At 44.0% G+C, this 24,275-nt stretch overlaps 1 protein-coding gene across 2 annotated transcripts in view; it reads right to left on the bottom strand.

Annotated features, from left to right (window-relative positions):
- The window catches only part of LOC141166648 (prolactin-releasing peptide receptor-like), a 731,196-nt gene that overhangs the window by 177,140 nt on the left and 529,781 nt on the right, over window positions 1-24,275 (bottom strand). For both annotated transcript variants that reach the window (XM_073653548.1, XM_073653547.1), the window contains one exon: window positions 19,526-20,401. In XM_073653548.1, the coding sequence (XP_073509649.1) occupies window positions 19,526-19,941 (416 nt within the window). In that variant the 5' untranslated portion in view covers window positions 19,942-20,401. The remainder of the gene's footprint in view (window positions 1-19,525; window positions 20,402-24,275) is intronic.

Below are 24,275 nucleotides of genomic sequence, written 5' to 3'. Positions count from 1 at the left end.
TCCTCTCCATCCGAAGCCCGGCGGGATCCTCAGGGCCTAACCGGGCTTTCCCGTCCTGGACGTAGAGTGCGAGGTCGGGTGTCGGGGGCCGGTACCCCTCTTCCAGCCGGAATCCCTCTGAATAGATCAGGTAGGCGAGGACAGGTGGCGTGCTCCGCTCCGTCTGCATCCTCCCCGGGACCCATTTGCTAGGGAGCCACACTCTAAAGCTCCCGGGCCTTCTTGATCCTGGTCCTTGGCCGGGTTGAGACATTCCTTGTCTGCAACCTTCCTCTCGTCCCATAGATCGGGGTACGAGGGCTGTGTCCCATACCGGTGCAGGCCCACACAGGATCTGCGCTCCCGGAGGGAAGTCACATTACACACAGTAGTTTAGACCGCTTGACAGCCCAAGAACCAGAGGACTGGACTCTGCTCTAGGCAGACAGGAACCACCAGAAGACCAAGATCAAAGATGGCATACTACTAAATATGAAATTAGAAGTGTCACTAACTAACTGTTCCTCCACCCACACCCACTAACTGGTTCCTACCACTTTGTGTTCCCCAGTCTCCCTGTAACCAGGGGAGCAGCACTAGTGCATACTAGCTCCCTCTGGTGGAATGTGGTGTTGGATGCAAAAGGCTAGGTCACTACCATCACACCGGCCTTACCTCAGAGGAGGAACACCACAGTCCATTAAAGAAGTGCAGCATTCTTGTGGCGGTCGAACCCTCAGGGGCGCCACATTCCCCGCTGGTAAAACACAGCACGTCTGCGGGCTGCAAAGGAAGTAACACCCAGGAAAATTTCTTTTTATATAACAAGTAAAACTATCATCCCTTTATGGGAGGCACATTTCTTGTAACGTTGCATAACAGTTATAAGAGTACAAAAGTGCAAAGTATAAAATTATAAAAGTATAAAGATATAAAAGTGCAAAATTAAAATTAAGACAAGAGACTTTTTGATCAAGGCAGCGGACTGGTTAAAGGTGACGAGGGTCAGTTCAGTAGCAAGAGGGACCTGCCCTAAACCGTCTACATGGGCCCTGGGGTGGCTGCAGGGCATGAAGATCCGGAGCTGGACCCCCACACAAGCCACTCCAGACAGGTTTTGCTTCTGAGGTCTGAGGTAGAAAGAAGACACGGTTTTGTATAAAACCAATAGCGAGCACCTAAATAGATGCATAACTATTTACAATGCAGTCCACCGCCTGCCATAGTCCACAGGGATCAAAGTCTCTATATAAAGGAAAAACACAAAAATAGCAGCAATTGTTTGAACCTGAAACAACAACAACAGCAGCCGGGGGCTGCTCTAGACTTGGGGCTCATGTAGAGGGAAAGGCTCATTCCTCCCGACAGAGGCTAGCCGGTCACCTGAGGCTGAGGGCGGGGTGGCGTCACTCCCAGACACTTTGCGGACGTCCAGGGCGTACCACCCACGCTCCCCCTGGTGGCAAGTGAAAGTCACAGTATCGCCCGGGAAGAGGTTCCGGCCGGGGTGTCCCTTCTTAAGGCGCGGCTCGACGTCCCGTCTGCTGATGAACACATAGTCCTGGAGCATGGGACTCCGGATAAACCCCACCCCGCCTCATGGTGAAAACGCACAACCTGGCCTTCATACCGGGGACTGGGATGGGTGGCCTCCTCCTGTCGCGCCCGAGTCTTTACAGCCTTGGTCCTGACTTCGAGGCGCTCGCAGCGTTGCTCCCGCCGATGTTGTTCCCGTGCTAGCTGGAAGATTTGATTGCTGCACCAATGGCTCCTCCTTCGCGCTTCCACTCGGGTCTCCCGCGGGAAGCCCATTAGGTCGCCCCCCTGGTTTTCCCAGGCCCAGTCCTCGGCCTCGGGCCAGGTCACCGCTGGTGCAGGTAGCGGGGCGAGGACGGGTTGCTGCAAGTCCTCGGAAGATGCGGACCAGTCCGGGTTGGATCCGGTAGCCTCCTCCGCAGCTCCAGGCACCTCCGTTTCCGAGCTTGGGCGGCACCGCAGGTCCCCACCGACGGCAGCCGATTGCAGCTCAGGAGCTAGCGCTTGCTCCCAGGTGACCGCGTGGGGGGCTATGTACTCTGCCATGAGGTCCAGGATAGTCTCTGTTGGCTGTGCAGCCGGGGCAGGGGTTGCAGACTCACCCGCCGCTAGGTCACTCTCGACTTCGACCTCCGGGTCGACTGGTCCTGGAACCTCTACTCCTTGGTGGCAGTCTCGGATACGTTGCAGCATCTCCGCTTTCCACGCTGCCATTGCCGCCTCCTGGGCCTCCTTCTGCCTCCTAGCACGTCCCGGAGCCTCCATGTGGAGAAACTCAATATCTCCCGGAGTCAATACGCTGCCGCCTTGCTCTCTTCCGGGTGAAGGGCCTGAACCGGGTTCAGTGGTCGCGTGGTCTTGCTCCCCGGAGACATCCATGTCTGCCTCCGTTGACTGCCAAGCTCCGACTGACATGGCCGCACCTTGTTGCTTTTCTTCTTCTTCCTCCTCTTTCGGGGCGGTTCCTGGGCGGGATGCTGACAAGCCCGCCTTCTTTCAGCCCATCCAGTTTGACGGGCATTACCCCACGGACAGTCTCTGATGGAAGGGGCAGTCCACATTTTTGGTGCCAAGGGGGAGCCCAGCCCACGATGGGAGGTGTACAAAGACAGTCTTTTCACAGCATCATGACGCCTGTTCTTCTTGGGCGGGTGCCATTTTAAGTGTAAAACAACAGTCCAAGGTGTAAGGCACACAGTACCCGATAGCAATGGGCACTTTTCCCCGCGCAGGTTCGAATCCTGCCGACTACGCCAGTGATGTGACGCTCGCAAGCCCTGCCCTGGGAAAAGATGGGGGATACTCGGAGCCGGGTCAGATGTTGAGGGGGATGCAGCCGTGGCCTAGACCCGTTTCGTGGGCAGGGCCGTCACATTAAAAATGATGTTAGGGCTTTCCGGGTTGAGTGGTAATCTGTCGACTACGCCACCTGTGGTGTCTGGTGATGCGCCATCAGCGCCGCTACAGTCCGCTGAGGCCCGGTGTCATGGCTGCTAGAGTTCTCGCTGCTCCCCACAGGCGGAGCGCGGCCTCAGGGCAGGCAAGACAGGATAGAGGGGGGTTAGTAGTGCCGGGAGTACGGGCACCGCGTCGTGTGGTATGGCGCATAATGAACAGTCCGGAGGCCATAGGGATGAACTTCCAAGGCTTTACTCACAGTTCTCTCAAGCAGCGCAAGGCTTCTCCCTGCTCCTCGCGGAGTCCTGCGGCCACCAGGGACGGGGGTCCGACTACCTCCGAGGAAGTCCAGTGTGAGGTAGCATCCCTACACCAGAGTGTTCCTGCACTACAGACTTTACCCTTTCCCGTCTGTGCGTGTGTAGATAGGCCGGGTCTCCCTCTGAGCTCCTCTCAGGTGTAGGGCTCGGGTGGCAATTCCTCTCCATCCGAAGCCCGGCGGGATCCTCAGGGCCTAACCGGGCTTTCCCGTCCTGGACGTAGAGTGCGAGGTCGGGTGTCGGGGGCCGGTACCCCTCTTGCAGCCGGAATCCCTCTGAATAGATCAGGTAGGCGAGGACAGGTGGCGTGCTCCGCTCCGTCTGCATCCTCCCCGGGACCCATTTGCTAGGGAGCCACACTCTAAAGCTCCCGGGCCTTCTTGATCCTGGTCCTTGGCCGGGTTGAGACATTCCTTGTCTGCAACCTTCCTCTCGTCCCATAGATCGGGGTACGAGGGCTGTGTCCCATACCGGTGCAGGCCCACACAGGATCTGCGCTCCCGGAGGGAAGTCACATTACACACAGTAGTTTAGACCGCTTGACAGCCCAAGAACCAGAGGACTGGACTCTGCTCTAGGCAGACAGGAACCACCAGAAGACCAAGATCAAAGATGGCATACTACTAAATATGAAATTAGAAGTGTCACTAACTAACTGTTCCTCCACCCACACCCACTAACTGGTTCCTACCACTTTGTGTTCCCCAGTCTCCCTGTAACCAGGGGAGCAGCACTAGTGCATACTAGCTCCCTCTGGTGGAATGTGGTGTTGGATGCAAAAGGCTAGGTCACTACCATCACACCGGCCTTACCTCAGAGGAGGAACACCACACTCCATTAAAGAAGTGCAGCATTCCTGTGGCGGTCGAACCCTCAGGGGCGCCACATTTGCGTATTTGGTCAGTATTTTACATCAGGATTTGTAAGCCAAAACCAGGAGTGGAACAGTAAGAGGAAAAGTAAACGCATCACCACTTCTGTAGTTATCACCCACTCCTGATTTTATCTACAAATGTGTAAAATACTGACCAAATACTGAACGTGTGAATGTAGCCTTAGGCCACGGCCTCACTATCAGGATTTGGTCAGTATTCGGTCAGTATTTTTTCTCAGGAGTGGGAGCCAAAACCAGGAGTGGGTGATAAAGGCAGAATTGGTGACTTGTTTCTATTATACCTTTTCTCTGATTGTTCCTCACTTGGTTTTGGCTCCCACTCCTGAGAAAAAATACTGACCGAATACTGACCAAATACTGATAGTGGGGCGGCCGTGGCTTTCGGGTGAGGATGTCAATACATTTACTTACAATGTACTGATATAAAGACTCACCTTGAGAACTTGTGCTGTGGACACAACACCAATGAAGGCGTTTTGGGGCTGCAAAGACAAAGGAAGTCACTGCCAGTGTCCTAGAACCGTACTTGGGTGTACCAAACCTCACTGGGGAATGAGTGGTGCTTCTGTGTGATGGGAGGACTCTCGATTTGGTGCTCATGACCAGTTGATGATCTTACCTGTGATGTTACGCACAAGTCGCGGTCCATTTGATTTTCTGGTGCTCAACATTGGGCTTTGCAAGTAGCCCGGCGTGATCCATGTGCTGTATTTCCAAGGCCTATATAAAGGCTCCCCAGAGACAGACACACCTGTGTCTTGGTATTTCTCTAAGACTTGTAGTAACTCTCTTAGTTTGCTGTGCAATTTCAGTCCTCATTGAGCAGGACGTCTCCTGCTTGTCTGCGGTTTCCAGTAACCTTGCTACCTACCCGCCTGCGGTTTCCAGTATTGCTGCCTACCTGCCTGCGGTTTCCAGTGTTGTTACCTACTTGTCTATGGTTTACAGTAACCTTGCTACCTGTCTGTGGAGAACTTCACCTACTTCCCTGAGGTTTCCATTATTGCTATTCACCTGCTTGCGGTTTCCAGTATCGCTACATACTTGCCTGCGGTTTCCAGTATCGCTACCTATTTTTCTACAGTTTTCAGGATGTCTTCCTGGCAATCTATGGCTTCCAGTTCCAGTTACCTATCTGCCTGCGGTTTCCAGTATCAATACCTTCTGCCTGCGGCTTACAGGATGTCCTGGCTGTCTGAGACTTCCAAGGTCTTAGACTTTATCACTCCGGAGTTTTGTTTGCTACCTGTCCCTGGTCTTCCAGGACATCTTCTATGTGCCCACCTGCGGTTTTCAGGACGTCTTCCTGGCTGTGTGCAGCTGCCATAGTATTAGACTTTCTTGTCACTCCGGAGTTTTGTCTTCTACCTGTCTGCGTCCCCATGATGCCTCCTGTTTGCCTACATTCTTCAAAAACTCTATCTGCCCGAAGATTTCAGTATCACTGCAATCTGTCTGTGGTATCCAGGACTTTATTAAACTTTTAGTTTTCATTCTACGTGTCCGTGTTCTTCGTGCTCCATCAGCTGCACCTATGCCCGTGGCCCGTGTGTCCACCCGGACCTTGGGCTTAAAGGATCTACCTCACCGTGTGAGCTGCTGTACGTAACTGTTGATATCTCAATGAAGAACTTGCATGGTCTTCTGAGCCAAATTGAGTGTCTTCCCATGACACAGAAGCTCCACTCATTCCCCAGTGAGGTTGGCACACCAGACTGATGTTCTAGGTCACTGGCTGAGATTTCCTTTGGCTTTGCACCCCCAACATGCCTTCATTTTTTTCTTAATTATATCAGATTTCTGGCTCCTTTTCTACAGATCATTACTTTTTATATGACTTTTTTTTTACAGATGCACTGTGCAATGTATTCTAACAGAGTCTATGAAAGAAATGCTGAGTGATGGTACAATTTATTCCATCTTTGCGAAGTATTATTGCGATCTCGTTTAAAAAAGCAGAACATCTAATCTGATGAGAGGGCCTGGAAAATCCAAGTTATCTAGAAAAGAAACGTATTCATCAGAACAGTTACCCATGGAAGGATAGGGGCCATTTCTACAAATATGTAAATGGCCTATGCAAAAATTACTGTCAGCTACTGGATTGTTATCTATAAGGACATGATGACCTCTCAGGCTTGAGCATAAAAGGTTTAATCTCCAGTTTCTTTTAAGAACTATGAATCTGTAGAAAAACCTGCCGAAGAAACTGGTTCCGGTAGATGCACTTAATCACTTTGGGTGAGGTTAAGATGCTTTCTTGAGGCAAAGTAACATAAATGCTTATATGAAAATGACTTGAATGTTTATCCATTCTCCTCATTACATGAGGCTAGGAAGGAGTTTCTGTACAAAATATTGAGAAGACTTTGCTGGCAGAATAAACTTGTGATTACAAATGATTATGCTCTGTAACATCCACCTATATTGTACATGTGCTGATTACCTATTATATGTCAGTAAGTTCACCGTAGAAAAACGGACTATTACTCAGTGTAACTGGACTAGCATGATCTCTATGAGATTTTCAACATTCAACTCAAAATGACGGGCAGATATTTTCTATTTTTGCCTCTCCACTTTAAGCATCCATAACTTTTATTTTTTCACTGGTGTGGCTGTAGAATACTTTATGCTTTTTGTAAAAATTTTTTATATATAAATATATTTTATATAATTTGTCCCCAAGAGATAATAAAATATATCTGGGGAACATATTTTGTTTAATTTATTATTAAATTTTTCCACTGTGACTGGGGCATCCCTAGTTATAGGGAAAACAGCTCCCTGTTAGGCTAAGTGCCCACGATGCAGAAATGCTGCGGATTTTTCCTGGGCGTTTCTGCATCTCCCTGGCAGAAAAAACGCATGCGGATTGTACATGCGTATTTTCTGCCAGGTAGAAGCATTTTGAACATGCGATTTCGCATGCGGGTTGTCAAGCGCTTTTCCAAGCGAGTTTAGCATCACTTGGAAAAGTGCTTGACAACTTGGTCACACTATATAAATCCATGCAACCGGCTGGATTTATAGTGTGACCAAGTCAATAGTAAAAAAAAGAATAAAAATGGTGAAAAATAAAAAAACCCATTATACTCACCTTCCGATGGCCCCCGGTCTCCTTCTCCGGTGCGTCCGGTGTCTTCAGCGGCTCACGGTGGTGTAAAAGGACCTTCCATGACGTCATTTAGTCATATGACATGTCACGCAACCGCCGACGTCAATAGTCGCGTGACCTGTCACATGACTAAATGACATCATGGAATGTCCTTTTACCAGCGCGAGCAGCTGAAGAGCCAGCAGCACCACCGAGAGCAGACAGGGGGCCATCAGAAGGTAAGTATATGTTTATTTTTTATTTTCATTCTTTTTTAACTACAGGTACTATGGTACCCGGGTCTGGAGGAGAGTCTCCTCTTCTCCAGACCCGGGTACCATCCGTGCATTGAATCGCATAATATCCGCATGGGTACGAGTAGTCATGAGGATGTTATGCTGTCAGTGCAAGTGAATGGCGGCTAAAACGCCACGATTTCGCAAAATTAATGGACGTGCTGCGGATTTTTCCGCAATGATAATCCGCAGCAGAAATTTCCGCAGCATGTGCACAGCAAATGCGGATTATCATTGGGGACCATTGCAGACCTATTACCAAGCGTTTTTTAAGCATTTCCGCGGTGGAAATTACACTGCGGAAACGCTTAAAAAACGCATACTGTGCACGCAGCTTTATAGCTAACCTAATTTTTCTATTCCAGTAGATGCCTGCAAATCATAAGATTGCCAGGTCCAGTGTGGTGCTGATGCTTTTTGCCCTACATAGCACTCATTAAGTACTAGATAGTCAGAAAAATAGAATATATGAGTGGAGGTAAATCGCTTATGTCTTCTTCTCAGGGTCCCCAGTTATATCTTAATAGGATGCCTACAGGCTAAAGCTTGTAGGCCATTACTAAATTACATTAAAGAAGAAAGAAAATAAAAGTGTAATGCATCATAGTCAAGAATTCACGGGTTTGAAGGGACTAGGGGTAAACGTTAGTGAAAACAATATAACAGCAAAGGGCTTTTGAAGATTTCATAACGCTAAGAAATGACACTAAACTGTGGATGCAGAAGTCAACAAGAGCAAATCCAAGACAGAAAAGAACATGGCTCGGTTCTCATTTGTATTGAGACCTTCCATTAAAAGCTTCTATCAGCTATCCTGATATTGTTATTAGCAATATCTTAACTCTTAAAAGATAGTGATGAGCGAGTATGCCTCATTAACCCTTTCGGCAAGCATGCTCAGGTGCTCGCCGAGTATTTTGGCGTGCTCGGCATTTCATTCATTGTCGCCGCACCTGCAAGTGTCATGTCTGTTAGACAGCTGTGACACATGCAGAGATAGCCTGCTCACCAAAATACTCAGCAAGCACCTGAGCATGCTCGCTGAATGGATTAATGAGGCATACTCGCTCATCACTAATAAAAGGTTCTTTTTTAAATGCTATGAACACTTTTGACATGCAAAACAAAATAATTTTACATATTAGTGTTTTCTGTTTATTAAAAAGACTTCAGTCTGCATTCTTTGTGATTACATTTATCCGTAGCCCCTCATTACCCTAATATACAGTTTGCAGCCTGCTTCTAATTTAAGACTTTTCTCTCGTAGACATGTTCCTCTCATTAATCTTCAATTCCATTGAAGTCGTCTTCATGTCATCCATTTGGTATTCATGCTTCCCTAGGCACTTTAAGTGGTCTTGCCCCCACAGTGTCTCTTTCACGCAAATCCCCTCTGTAACCTACCTGAAAAAGTGCTAAATATATGCTAAAAACAGTGAACTGATACAATGCAATGTAAAGTTGACTTGGTGTTCCTATGTTCAGTCGTTTGAGTTTTTTTAACCGCTGCAGGTTTCCTAAGACATGAAGAGGCTAAAAGAAGTGACTGCTCCATTACACCAGCGGCTTCCATTCCATACTAGTTTATAAAAAAAAAAAAAAGAAAAAAAATCAACAAAAACTGAAGACTAAAAGATGTCAGAAAAGATGACCAAAAAGAAAATGCTTCAGGACAAAATGACAACTGTAATAAGAAGCAGCGGCTGACAGCAATGACGACTGTGTCCTGAATAGTGTTCTCTCTGAAAAACTCCAGGGATTCGCAGACATCTAAAAGAAGTTGTATGCACATACCCTGACAGTGCCCATAACCTTCAGATAGTAGTTAAAACTCCCATACACATTAGACTAAATTTGGCCAAACTTGCTGATATGAACAGGTTCAGCTGACAGTCCAATGTGTGTGGGTGGCTCTGATTTTGGACTGTAGAGTGTTTTGTTCTCTAAGTGATCAGCTGTTGCCAGTGATGTCTAACAGCTGCTCTCATAGAGGACACAGGAATGCTTGGCGATCCTGTGTATGGGAGAGCCAGGCGAGATACATTAGCTACCGGTGAAACAATCGGACAGCTGTCTATAGTGTATAGGGGGCTTTAGTCAATGTCTTGTTCAGCTGACAGACATTCAGACAGCTATATTTTTAGTCCAGCACACTCATCTTATAATATTTTAGTATCAAGTCTGATAAATTAAAGATTACATAATCTACATATCTACATCACCAGAACCACCGCCAGTACAGTAAATCACCAGAACCATCGGGAATAGAGTAAAATATCACCAGAACCACCTTCAGTGCAGTAAAATATCACCACAACCACCATCAGAACAGTAATACATCACTAAAACCACAGTCAATACAGTAATACATTACCAGAACCACCATCTGTACATTAATACACTGTCAAGCTTAGTACAACAATAAATTGCAGTGTCAGGTCTGCTCCATATACAATTGTATCGCATTAACCTACAACTCCCGATATGTCTTTAAGAATGGTAAGGAGATGCTTAAAGTTGTTGTTACCAGCCATCATCAGACTGCAGACCATACATGAACCACAGTACTGCTTAGTCCTAGGCAGGAGCTTTATTAAACATTTAAAGAGTAACTTAACTTTTGGAAGATATCTTATATGTTTTAGGTCCATTAATTCTCAGCAGACTGGTGTGAGTCTCAAGTTGCCTCGGTATGGAGAAGAGGCATCATGGGCTGGGACCTGAGACCCCCACCTATTGTTCAAAAGAACTCTTAGAAGTGCACAGCTCAGGAGGCAGGACTAGGGTTTTTTACTCAGTTGATCCACTCTGCATGTGACGCACCCAGGGGGATACGGGGGTTACTCGGTACCCGGGCCTTGACCTTCTGTGGGATGTCACGGCAGTCGTCTCCTGGGCCCGTACCCTGGGGTCACTCTTTAAAAGGGGTTTTGTTAACAGTTTTGTTTCGTGACGCCACCTGTGGCTCCTGGTAATGGGTACCGGCGCTGCTGCAGACCTCCGGGGGTGATGGGATGGCAGCTGGGATGTTTCTGCTCCCCACAGGTGGAGCGGGCCCCCAGGGCAGGGTTGATGAAAGGAATGCAGGTGAGAGGTGGCCCAGCCAGGCCAGGGAAGAATAACAGACACGCACACAGGGGGTTCGCTTCAGTACCTTTACTGGTGCAGACAGCAGGTACAGTCCAGGGTACTTGATAGGAAGGGTGCACTTCTGAACTCTCCCCAGTGAGCGGGTATAAGACCACCTGATCTGTTTCTTCCTCTCTCTCTGAAGCTTCTGACCAGCCTGAAACTAGGCCTAGCTTCTGTACTCTTTCACTCTCCTCACCTGCATGCTTGGTGGTAAGAACTTTCTTCTGGCTACCACTATCCCTGGATGCTGGGGCCTTCGTGGTTCTTAGTTCTTTAAATGATTGTAGCTACAGGTTGACCGGGGGATTAGAATCCTCCTGGTATACCGGTTATTCCTATTGGGCGAAGAGGACCCCGGTGTCTGGCTTGTGTTCTGTGGTGAGCCTAAGATGCTCCTCTGGCCCCATAACTCCTCTCACTCTTCTCCTTGCCTCCGGCCCCACTCTAGGCCCCCAGGGCTTCAGCACGTGCTTTAGGCCCTGGCTGGCCCTCAGCACAGCAGCTCACATGCTGCTTCTTCACTGATCTCAGTCCAGCACACCTACCCTACCTAACTCCACCCTCCAGTATATATATCCCTAACAGGGCTCCCTCTGCTGGTATGAGGTGGAAGGGTGGAGGTGTCTGTTATGTAGTGAGGGCCTCTTGTGGAGAAGTCCGTCCATGCACCCTTTTGGGTCCTGTGGTACCTGTGGTACCAGGGTGCCACACATGCTCTCCTCTCTCATGAGCTGCAGTCATCTAGGAGGTCTTTGTTTAGAGACTGGTAGGGGACTCAGAACTGGGTGACCCATTGATATGCTCAGAATGGTCTTAAAACATATCCCAAAAGTTTAGATACTCTTTAAAGCTGATATCTCAAATTTGAAAGTTTTTCCTTATCCACGGGATCAGGAATAACTTTCCGATCACTGGGGATCCAACCACTGTGGCTCCCAATGATCCTGAGAACCAGGGATCTGAAGAACCCAGGTTGAATGGAGCAGAGGTATACACAATACTGCTCCATTCATTCTAATGGAAACGCCAAACATTAGCCGAGCGCTGCGCTCAGTAATCTCCAGCACTCCCTTTAAGAATGAATGGAGTGGCAGTGTGGATGATTGACCTTTGCTCCAGTTCTCGGAAACGCTGGGGGTCCGACCACCTGCAGATAGGGGATAACTTTCCAACCTGAAAAAAACCCTTTAAGGAGCATTAAAGGGGTTGTCCTGTCTAAAACTACAAATCTGTAGTCACTCTATGTGACTGCAGAGTTGTGAATCCTCCCAGCGCACGCACTGCTCACTGTGAGGATTTTCCGCTGTCAGTGCAGGAAACGGTGGTCATATAACTGCAAGTGTGCAATATGCATGCTCCTGGCCACAATTAGACTAGATGGATGCGGCCTTGCTCGATTGTGGCTGGAAATATGCAAATCCCACATCAGTGTCAGGAAACAAGCACAAAAATTCAAAGTTGTTTTACACAGCACTTTCTCTTACCAAAGGACCTCTATCGATTATATTATAGGAATGGCTTTAATATGAAAATAGGAGGGTGTAACAGTACACCAAGGCAAAGGCCACGCCAAGGGTACACAGAAGCACCCTCATTTGCATATGAAAAATAAAATATTACGGTAAGTGAAAACTGTATATGCCGGGGCTATGTCCCCTTTATAAATGTGTATGTACTGTAGATTAATTGGTATTTTGAGGGTGAAAGATTCTTTTTATATATCAACGTTCTCAGCAACACACTGTCCTGTATACACATGTGCTGCTCAGAACAATGCTTTTCTATGTGCACAAGACGATCATGTTAACGATCGTTCTGTGCACATGAAAGTAAGGCCACATCCTGTCTACACAGGCTATTAAGCGACTGCTGATCGTCTTCTTATAGCCGATCAGCGGTCGTTTAAAGGCTGCAACTGGCCAATGTAAATGCATCTGAGATGCATTTACATAAGGCTAATAACATGGCCTTAGATCTAAGTACCAAACTCAATGATGACTTTTCACATCCACAGTTTGTCTTTGTAGACTTCCCTTTCTTCTGGTTTTCTGCAGCTCATTCCAACCCGGTGCCTTTAAAAATAACAGTATCATTATAATGTTCCTGAATAAAAATAAACACCCTCACAGTGCCCTAAATAAGCCCTACGCTGTGCCCCTAAATAAATTATTGACCCTCACTGTGCTCCTTGTACAAAAATTGACCCCACACTGTCTAATATATCCACCACACATCCTCACTTATGAACTATGATCTCCACAATATCCCCACTCTATGCAGCCCCCTCTTCACTGTCCCCTTTATGTTGTCCCCACTTCACACTGAGTCCCCCATGCTACCCATTCTCATTACTGAGCCCCCGATTGTCCATACTGAGCTCCCCCATGCAACCCATTCTCCATTTCAAACCCCCTATTCTCCATACCGAGCTCCTCCATGCTATGCCTATAGTTCATACCGAGCCCCTATGCTAGCCTAGTTTCCATACCAAACCCCATATGCCTCCCCTTCTCAATACCGAGTCCCCCCATGCTACCCCATACTCTATACCGAGCCACTCCCATGCGACTCCATTTTCCTTACCTAGCCCCTCATGACACCCCTTATCCATACCGAATTCCTCTCATGCTTTCCCATTCTCCATACCGAGCCCCTCCCATGCTTCCCCATTCTCCATACTGAGTCTCTCCCATGATACCCCATTCTCTTTACTGAGCCCCACCATGTTCTCCATACCAAGATCACCATGTTAACCATACAGAGCACCTCATATTCTCCATACCGAGTCCCCCCATGTTCTCCATAGAGAGCCTACCCCCAGGTTCTTCATATCGAGCCCCACCATATTTTCTTTACCAGGTGCCCCCCAATGTTCTCAATACCGAGCTCCCCCATGTTTTTCATACAAAGACCCCTCATGTTCTCCATACTGGGTTCCCCCCATATTCTTCATACAGAATACCAATGTTCTCTATCCTGAGTTCTCCCCCATGTTCTCCATATCGAGCTCCTCTCATACTCTTAATACAGAGTCCTCATGTTCTCCATACAAAGCCCCCTAGGTTCTCCCCGTGTCCCCCCATGTTCTCCATACCAAGCCCCCCCAATTTCTCTATATAGAACCCCCCTCATGTTCTCCATACCAGGTCCTCCCATGTTCTCCATACTGGGTCCCCCCATGTTCTCCATACAGTGCCACCCCATGTTCTCCATACCGAGCTCCCACCATATTCTCCACACTGAGCCCCCCTCATGTGCTCAATACCGAGCTTCCCCCCAGGCTGAACCCTCCTCCCTCCTGTATCTTGTGAGTTCTTACCTGCTCCAGGCTCCGGTTTGTCCTTCTCCTCGGTGCTCTGCATTGATGTCAGCATCATGTGCACACTGCCGCACGTCGGGTCAGGGAGCTGATTGGAGCTCCACTGATCCTGGAAGTGCGGCACACAGAGGTTCATTTGTATTTGCATCTTAAAGACGCAAATACAAATGAATACAGCGCTCCCCCTCCCTGGTCCAGAAAGACGTCAGTTTTCTTATAGAATCTGGAGGAGGGAAATTAAAAAAAAATAAAAGAGAAATTTTAAATCTTGACTGAGGCGTCGCCCCATGCAACCACCCGCTCTAGGCACTGGACCTCCGATGCCTTAGTGGCAAATACGGGTCAGTCTATTGGCAAGACCATAGTAAAAGCATTCTGTGCTCTTCAGCATTACTACTTGAGGTAAACTTGTCGCCAAGCTCATCCTAGTTTCGCCGTGCTAAAAGTCAACAGCTAGTTCGTATGATGCGTGTGTGAGAATGGACTCTCCCGTGTTGCTCTGGGGCTGAAAAGTGCTTGTTTGGCTGAGATGGCTTACTGGGAGAAGACACTTGAAGATGTTTTGTGCCCACTAGTTGGTGGTCCATGCTGGAGAGGCCACAGGTCAGCATGTCAGTGCTCTACAGATGAAGGTATTGGTGCCCAAGAACCCTTAGACCCTACAAGAGGATGTGACATCTATGGATTGTGTTCCATAAGATGCTGCTTGTGCTTGGAATGAAGTGTGGTGTGGGAATTCTAAATATCGACCATAGTGGCAGGCACAAAGTTAAGAATGGTGGTTTGTTAAGTGGCATACCTCGTGATGACAAATAGGCTTAGTGGCACAGGAAGTTTTACATTTTATGCTATTCAAGTACTGCACAAATAAAGGTTTATCTTTACACTGTGGGTCAGTATGATCATGGTGATACTAAATTTATAGTTTTATTTATTTAGTATTTTTGTACAGAAAATGCCGTGCTTAAAGAGAGTTCTGAGAGTCATATCAATGGAGCTGTATGAGGGCTCATATTCTACATAAGAAGATGTAGTTTTTAGTGGTACTATTCTCTGTGATATACCACAGTTTGATCACCTTTTATTACACTTTTTGTCAGGTAGAATATACAAAAGAAACAGCAATTCTAGCTTAGCTTATTTTCTTCATTTTGTTAACACTGTTCACTATACAATTTAATTAACGTGTTAACTATATTCTGCAGATTGATACAATGACAATACCCAATGTCTAGAGTTTTGTATGTTTTTCTACTTTTACACAAAAAAATAATTAAAAACATTTTTTTTGAGGGGTTAGGGTTATTCTACAATATTCTGAGACCTATAGCTTTTTAATTTTCTGTAGACATAGTTTTGCGAGGGCTTATTTTTTGAGGGACAAGCTTTAGTCTTCAGTGGTTCCATTTTTGGTTACCAAAGATTTTTTGATCACTTTTATTTAACTTTTTGTAAGGCTGGATGAGCAAATCAAATATTTGTATCATATTGTTTTTCTTACAGCATTGATGATACAAAGAAAATTATATAATTTTACATAGTATGGGTCAATATGACTACAGTGAAACTAAGGATATATCTTTTTTCTTACATTTTACTTCTTTTTAAAAAAACAAAACTTTTTTTAATAAAAACATTTCTTTTCTGAGTCGTAACTTTTTATTTTGTTACAGAGATCTATCAGGGATTTTGTTCCCGTAGTAAGTTGTAGTATTTATTAGTGCCACTTTGCGCGATGTACAACATTTTGGTCACTTTTTATTTCATTTTTTTGTGAGGCGGGATTCTGACATTGTTTTTCCCTCTAATTTTTTTACTGTGTTTAAATAATGATATAATGTTATAGTACACGTTGATACAGATGCAGCAGTGCCAAATATATGACATATTTAAGGTACATTCATTTTTTTCTTGTATTAAACATTTTTGTTTTACTGGGAAAACTGAGATTTTGGAAAAGGTGTTTTTACTTTTTTTATTTAGAGTTAAAAACATTTTTTAAAAATGTTTTATTAGTTCCCCAGGGAACATGAATATACAGTATGTACAGGAAATGTACCTTGTGATCAGCATGATGTAAATATCTGACATGGAGCACAAAATGACATGTGTTCATGAAGGATGTATATTATCAAAAATCATTAAGGGGTTAGAAGAGAGTAATAATGGGCATAGTGGGGTGGGAGAAAAACTATACTTACCTACCAGACCCAAGCTTCTCCTATGAAATATGTATTGTGTGCTCTGATGGTCACCTGGCTTCCTTTTCTGGATCAGTCGAAATATAACTGCCACTGATTGGTAGCAGTGGACACTTGACGCTTCTGCCAGAAGAGAAAGCCAGGAGACTGGCAGGGGACATATTGCAGAATACTTACGTGCGCCTGGGGACGAGTAGGTAAATATATATTTTTCTTTTGAATGTTAGACCGCCCAGGGTCCATTAATAATCTCTTTTAAAGCACCATTCCAGCGTTTTTTTTAATTGCAGCACTGGAGTGGTGCTACTAATTTAAGTTCCCGGTCCCAATTCTCTACGTCTTTGTCTTTTATCAGCGCCACTCCCAATCTCCGCAAGTTTGTGCTGGATTGCTCCTGTGTTTACTGGATGATTGGGAGGTCACTTTTCAATGAAAGTCTATGAGAGCCTTTTTCTGGCTCTCATAGACTTGCATTAAGAGCTTGTGACCGTTATCTCTGACTTCCGGTCAGTCAGAAGTTCCAGTTACAAGACGGCAGCGCAGGATCGGAGCAGTGCCGGGAAGAGCTGAAGACTGTGGGTGGTAAGTATAATATAAGGTGAAGGGATCTTACAGTACATTAGAAGCATAAAAAAACTTGCTGGAGTGGTGCTTTAAAGTAGTGGACCACCCCTTTCAATTTCACCAATTAATACATTAACCAGAATATGAGTTGAACATTTTCCTTTGGGGCCTCAAAGGGGTCTCATAAAGACATCTACTGTGTTTATAGAGTATATGGAAGTCATAGAATTTCTGGCTAAGGAGTGGCTTATGTTCTTGTCTACCCAACTCATCTATAAATCACATGGACGGCTCTCTATTTAAATGGTCACGTTGTAATGCTACATGAGTGACAAGTTTTCCCCAACTAATTGCCCGAGTGAGAGAAGCCGGACCATTGGCTTCATATTGAAGATGGGTTGTATTAGTGAATCTATCCATTTGATTCAAGTTCTCTTCTACATTATTACACTTCTATTATTATGATATATTATTACATCTTTGTATTGATTTCCCATTTATACAGAACTGTGTATCTAAATATCAAGCAAAGAAATCAAAATGGTGCCTATCCTAGTTAGGTTATTGGGTCACTACCAGCTCAGCATTAAGTGAAAACTTCAAACAGCCAAGCTTCTCATCATGTAACGTTTGTCTGTGGTTGAAGTCATCAAGAATTCAAGATGATCGTCAATCATAAATTGAGCAAAATGTCTCTTTGACTGCAGCTTGTCTGTCTAATGGTTCTTTACCCAAAGGCTGACATCAGGTTATAGACAATATTGAGACTGAATATAAATGTTGGGACATGACATCTGCATGACAAATGGAAATAATCAACTGCTTCTCTACTTAATTATATACAGTCACTTTTCATTCAGCCATATTCATAAAGTACTGACTATACTTGAAGCCATAACATTGCATAAAAAGAGTCAATTAAGATAATTCAACACAATTGATTTTCTAAATATTCTCCATTTTAGTTTGCATGACCATTGCATTGCCATAAAAGTCAGTATAAATCTCAGTTGACTCCAGAGGTTACGTAAGATTGAATTTGTATTCAATATAAATATGAATGAGAAAAAAAGGCACAAGGTAAAAAAAACAAGAGTAGATTATAAAAAGGGCAATTTTTTTCACCGTCCTGTTTCCTCAACCAGATCCCAGACAAGGCACCATGGTTTGAAAAGTGGTTGAGTTCCCCCAACAATTTTAAAGATTTCATACATGCCAGGCATGCAGCCTTTACTATTTTCTCCCTGTAGCTCTGATGCCCCATTTGCCTTTACTGGAAGAAATCTGATGGTGAGCATTCCATGCATTGTTCTAAGGCCTCTTCACATTGCGTTCCTGTCCACGTTCAGTGGTGCCATCTTGGCTTGAGTCTGAAGACCCGCAAAATGGGATTCGGGGTGTATGCGCCTATGGGGTCGCAGACTATAATGGTGCTGACAGAGTCAATGTGTGCTCTGTCGTGCATCTTTTTTGAGTGTATACGCCTACTGGAGGTGGACACTCAGATGTAGGGGGTTTGGACGTAAGCACTGATGGCATCAGTAAACGTAGGCAAGAACGCAATGTGAAAGCACCCTAAGGAGAAGTGGTGGACAGAAGATACTGGTGGCCAGGGAAACATTGGAAGCATATGGCTTGGCTTTCATGTTGTGGACCCAGTGTGGATTTTATGCACGTAAAATACGCAGCACTTTACAATACGAGCAAAAGTCGAAGCACCACTCCAGCGTTTTTTTTATTGCATCGCTGGAGTGGTGCTTTAAATGTAAGTCCCCTACCACCTGTCACTCACTTTCCAGTGTTTTCGCCGCTGCTGCCATCGGTCTCCGGCGAAAAGTGACCTGTCTGCATCTCCAGTGTTTCATAGAGCATCATGGAGGTCACGTGTCAATAAAAGTTTATGTAAGCCTTATTCTGGCTCTCATAGACTTGTATTGAGAGTTTGTGATGTAGCTTCTGACTTACGGCCAGTCAGAATCTACCATCACAGGATGGCGCCGCGGGACCGGAGTGGCGGCAAAAAACTGTGAAGATGCCGGAGGGTGAGCATATGACCAGGGGTAGACAGCTTACATTTAAGGCACCACTCCAGCACTGAAAAAAAGAAACCGTTGGAGTGGTGCTTTAACTTAAATCTCACCTCATGTTGCATATTTTGCAGAGCAGAATCCATGTGAAAATTGACTTTTGTTTTTTAAATCCGCCTGCCTCTGGTCTAAGACTAACAGGTCATTGCTGAAATTTAAAACAGAGGAGGCAGGTCATATATAGAGACTGGAGGCAGGCGGTGGGGCTGAGGGATCACAGACAGGGAGGAGAAGCCCCAGTGCACAGTCCGGCCTCTGTGCATCGAAATCTAATTAGCATAAAACTTCAAATCGAAATTAATGAAGAACCACAAAAGTGGATGTCTTCACCAAAGGTATCAATGTAATCAGTATTACAGCGCCATTACAATCATGTCTTTACTTTAATTTACAAAATTGTGCAGACAGGTTCTCTTTAAGATCTGCAAAATATTTGTATATATAGTAAAATGTCTTGTTAAAATATCTTGCGATGCAGATTTCTATTTTCTTTTTGTTTCTCAGTAAAATATATTTGAACTAAGCAGTCAGGAAAATATAAGAACCAGATACAATAAATTGAGCGCACATAGGTCATTTATGTTGCTAAAGAAATCATCATTGTGAAACTTTCTGAGGTAGTAATTACATGACATTAAATTTATCTGACATTTCAAACTAATGCTTAAAACAGATTAGGAAGAGACGGAAGGGTTTGTTACCTGTCCACAGCAATGGCTGTCAAGGTGAAGACGGAGACGTACACTGTTACTGGCTGTATCAGGAACACAAAGTAACACATAAACTTGCCAAAAACCCAGCCTTGGGAGTTGAAGGCATAAGCAAGAGTGAAGGGCACACATGTGGCACACATAAGCATGTCTGAAAAAGCAAGATTTCCAATGAAGAAATTGGTGACATTGTGCATTTTCTTTGTTCTCCAGATAACATACAGAAGCAGGTAATTCCCAAATATTCCAATCAGTACTACTAAAGTGTAGCATGGTATGATGAGTGGCTTGTAGGACTGTATGAGTTGGACACCAGTAAACTCTGAGCTGGAGTTGGAGCTGTTGAGTTTTCCCCAATAAATTGTAAGATTGGCAGGTCCATAACTCCTGCTACTGGTGCTTTCCATATCTGCAGACAGTTTCTATAGTAAATCCATATCACCGTTTCACAGCATATTTAGATAGATCAATTATTTAGGGTAATTCCACATTTGATCATGTTGACTCTTTAGTATTGACTATACTGGTCTCAATCACAGTATTCTTCAGATTCCACAATGCCTTTATAAGTCAGTCAAGTGACAGCTAAATATGCCCTAAATCCTTGGCACTTGCATGGTAAGACACCAATATTATTTCACTTAACTATAGTATGGAGGGTTTCTTCCAAACATTATAGATTTAAAAAAGGAAGTTTACAGAATACGTTTTTAGAACATGCAAAGATTTGTGAAGAATGTTAGCCCTACGAGATAGTAAAAGACCACTTCAGTTGTTCCTTGATAGGTTTCCTTCACAGAATATTCATTGTATTCCTTCACAGAACTGAATTCAGTCCTTATGTTTGTCTTGACATCATTTCCAAATCTAAAAAGGACATAAAGAAAATGAAATATTTTAGGAATTAGCAACAGTAACAAGATTTGCATTTAAACATTATGCAGCATCCAGATGTATGTTCAAGGCAAAACATCTACTGAGATAGTATGCAAAAAACTTAAATTTTCTTATAAGATGAACCAATTTACATGCTGTTTATTGCTTGAAAGAGAACAATGACCCCTTCAGTGTTAGGTCTACCTGTCGCGAGGCTGTTATCTGGCAACCCGGTAGCAGGGGCTCCTACCCTTTCCCTAACACTAGGGGCATCCTATCTATCCCTGTTCCCCAGGTTACTTCTGATGGTGAAGATGCTGGGGCCACATTCCTTGCTGTTCTCCTGAATCAGACTTTATCTGTCCCCTTCCCCACCCAGGGAAATTGGGAGGAATAGTGTTTGTAAATACTTCCTTAAATTTTTTAAGACAGATTGTGATCTGAACAAAAAGCCAGATTTATTTTTGAAAAACACATATAACACAAAAACCTCATTAAACAATAGGTCATATTCTGATAATATATTCCCTCTAACAGGATTGTGCTGTCTATCACACAGGTCCTCATCACTTGCAAGAAAATGTTTAGGGATTTCTTGACCTTTTCCAAGGGTTAAAATGCAGAAGAAAAATCACTTGTCTTTGATTTACTGACCAATAATTGACATTTCTATCTCTGTGTTTACATGTCGTATTGATTTGATGTAAGATTTCATTAGATATATATAACACAGATGAACATGGGCTGGATCAATTCTGGATGATTAGATATTGTGTGATTCTTTCAATACAAAAATCTTTTGTATTCCTCAATCTGGGGTCACGTCCAGTTCTTGAAGAAAATACTCATTAATTCAGGGAAGTATAGATTTTTAAAACCTGCAAATTCACTTTTAACTAATTCTCCCATCACTGCTATTGGTAAACTAAGCACAGTCTATTCTCCCACAAGGACAAGGATTGCTGTCTGATTTCCCTGTAGGCTTGTGTAGAAGAGTAATGAGCAGCAAAAAAGATCTAAGAAAAGTTAATGACATTTCAGAGAAAATGCTTTAATGTTGTGCATCCATGTAAGATCAGAGCAGCTCCAACATTGTACCTAATTGGATGAATAGGTAGATTAAAAGATAAAATTAGATGAGTCTTGAGTAAATGGGAAGATATGGAAGGGGGTCAACAAATTTTATACTTCATAACCATAACAATTTTTAATTTTTTTTTCTTAAAATAAAATTCTTTACAATATGTTAATCAGATCTAGCCATATACTTTAGATAATAGCTATCACTCGCTCAGTCAACAGCTTTTGCTCCAACCCCATTCATGCTATACACATGCATGTGCTCTGTATGGAGAGAGGAGAGTAAGACTCTGCCATGCACCCCTGGTGAAAGAATAATTCCACCCAAAAACAGAAAAACCGAGCATGTTTAAACCATAATTACCAACTTTTATGAATTGTTGTCGGGGAGAATCACGCCTTTTAGTTAAGACATACTTTCTTTTTGTAAACTACATCCCCTTTAAAGGCCATATCCATTCTCACCCTCTTCCTGCCCTATGAATGTATGTCTTTTTGCTTGGTGCTATGGTGAATGAAACATCTTTGAAAAGTTAACTTCTTGGAAGTTTGTGTGAGAAGGAGACTTGCAAACTCTATTGCGTTTGGGAGGTCTTCCCTTTTTCTGGGAGCCTCTTCGATGTTCCCAGGAGAGTTGGTAAGTATGGTTCAACTCCACTATGCCTAAACCTTCTTTTCCCCGCAACTAAGCTCAGACACATTAGATAGTCATCTGGTCCTTGTGAACTCAGCAGGTTCGGCTCACTCAAGATCAAGATTTAGCACAGAATGGCTACTGCATTCCCTGCTTTTGCTTTTATACAGGCAATGATTGTCCCTCCTGTTTGGCTGTGCTATGCCATGTGATGCGATAGCTGCAAGGTATTAAGAAGATGCCTGGCCGAGGTCATATGGCTAATGCAATCTTCTGCAATGTGTAAAATGGAGCTTACCATTTTAGCAATTCGCGCAAAGCAAATCGCAAACTGTTAAAATTCGCCTGGTTTAGCGAATTCCTAAAAATTATACTCATGAATTTGCTCATATCTATTATTTACCCTTTCTTTTTTTCCCACTTACTATTTAATAAGATTGTTCTTTCTCACAGTACAGAGTTTAGAACATTTTTTACAGGAAAAAAACATAGAAGTTTAAGGTCGGGAAAACACATTGTCTCTTTTCGTACACTGTTGGTGAAAATGTTAATTATGTTGTTGACAAGCTTTATCTGAGGTTTTATATCTCTCTGTTGCCATGTTTACAAGATAATATTATTGTCACTGTCATTTTTTAATGTGTGCAGAGGTGATGATTTCCCTTTCAATGCTGGTACAGATACTTGTCTATTAGATGGGTAAAAATGTGCCTGGGAAAAACACCAAAGACACCTTGTTGCTTTAGACTACTATCAAGAGTCTTTTGCTAAGAAGGGGCCTGGTGTGAGTTCCAGAAAGTAGGGCTTGTTGATAAATGTCTATTCAAGGAGGAGGATTTTGGCAAACTTTAGGAGTTTGAGTAAGAGCTGGACATATAAGTAAATCTGACCCTTGTATCAATTGAGAGGCAGAGATTGCACTTGAAAGTTTTGAAGAACAGCTTTGGAGTGAGATGCTCCTTGCATTAGAAGTTTAGGGTAGGTGAGGAAAGGATTTTCCTCAATGCTGATGTGAGGCTGGTAGGTGAAAAACAGAGTCTCCCAACATCACGTTGAGTGGAGTCAAGAGAGATATGATTAAAAAATTGTTCTGAAGATCAGAATAGAAATGCAGAAAACCCACAACATACGTAAAGGAAAAAGGCACCACTGCACAGCTCACCCATGTTATACTCTTCCAGCCAAATATTGTGCCTCTCTATGACCAAAAAATAAAATACCAGTGATTCTGTCCACTGTCTTTAAGATCAACTCCTCCTTGTATCTGAAACTGAATCTGTCAACAACTAAACTTCTTGCATTTACTCCCTCTGACCCATCTAAAGTTGAATTTGCCATTATCATGTGTGGTTCTACATACTGTAACTCCCAAGCAGCATGCTTGCTGTCTTAGGGTTATATTTCATTCAGGTCTTACTCACTCGCTCATGTCGCATGTGCATCTAAAACACGTCTAGAATTTGACCTTTCCTTCTCTTTGACAGCAAAAACTCTTACTGTTGCTCTTATTAATATTCATCTGGACTATTGCAAATCTCTATTAATCGGTCTTTTTATTAAACTCTCCCATCTCCAATTTATCCTGAATACAGCAGCCAGGATCATATATTTCTGTCCAACCGCTACACTGATGCTAACACTCTGTGCCAGTCTTTGCACTGGTTGCCCATCTGCTACACAGTCCAATATAAGCTTAGAGTTGAGAGTCCTCAGTGGTTGAAAGTACTCAGGTTTCTTCATCAGGCATAGTATAACACAAAATCTGAAGAGTCACATATTTATACACAGCAAGACACAGAAATAATGCAATAGATGAGACAAGTGACGTAAAGCAGAAATATTACTATAGGAGAGGGATAAACAGTTGCGGCCGTAAATATTGGAATAGTTCGTAGATAAGGAGTGTGAAAGTTTTATTATCCTGTGATTGAGGTCTGGTCCAGGGTTGTGATGACCCCACAAGTCTGAGGAGCACATTCCTTAGTTGATGTAGAATGACATAAATCCATGCGACACATTCATTCCTGCCCTGAAGGTGTCAAAGGTCATCATGAGTTTGAGTTTATATTCCCAAACTTTTCTATCTCTCTGAGATTTGAAATTACCTTTTAATACCAGTAATTTCATATCCATAATCCTGTGATCAGGGAA

The sequence above is a fragment of the Phyllobates terribilis genome, unplaced genomic scaffold (assembly GCF_046119375.1).
Source record: "Phyllobates terribilis strain yellow unplaced genomic scaffold, ASM4611937v1 Scaffold_11__3_contigs__length_659146591, whole genome shotgun sequence".
Classification (NCBI taxonomy): Eukaryota; Metazoa; Chordata; class Amphibia; order Anura; family Dendrobatidae; genus Phyllobates; species Phyllobates terribilis.
The sequence above is the reverse complement of the archived record's forward strand: the minus strand, read 5'-3'. Positions and strand labels throughout refer to the sequence as shown.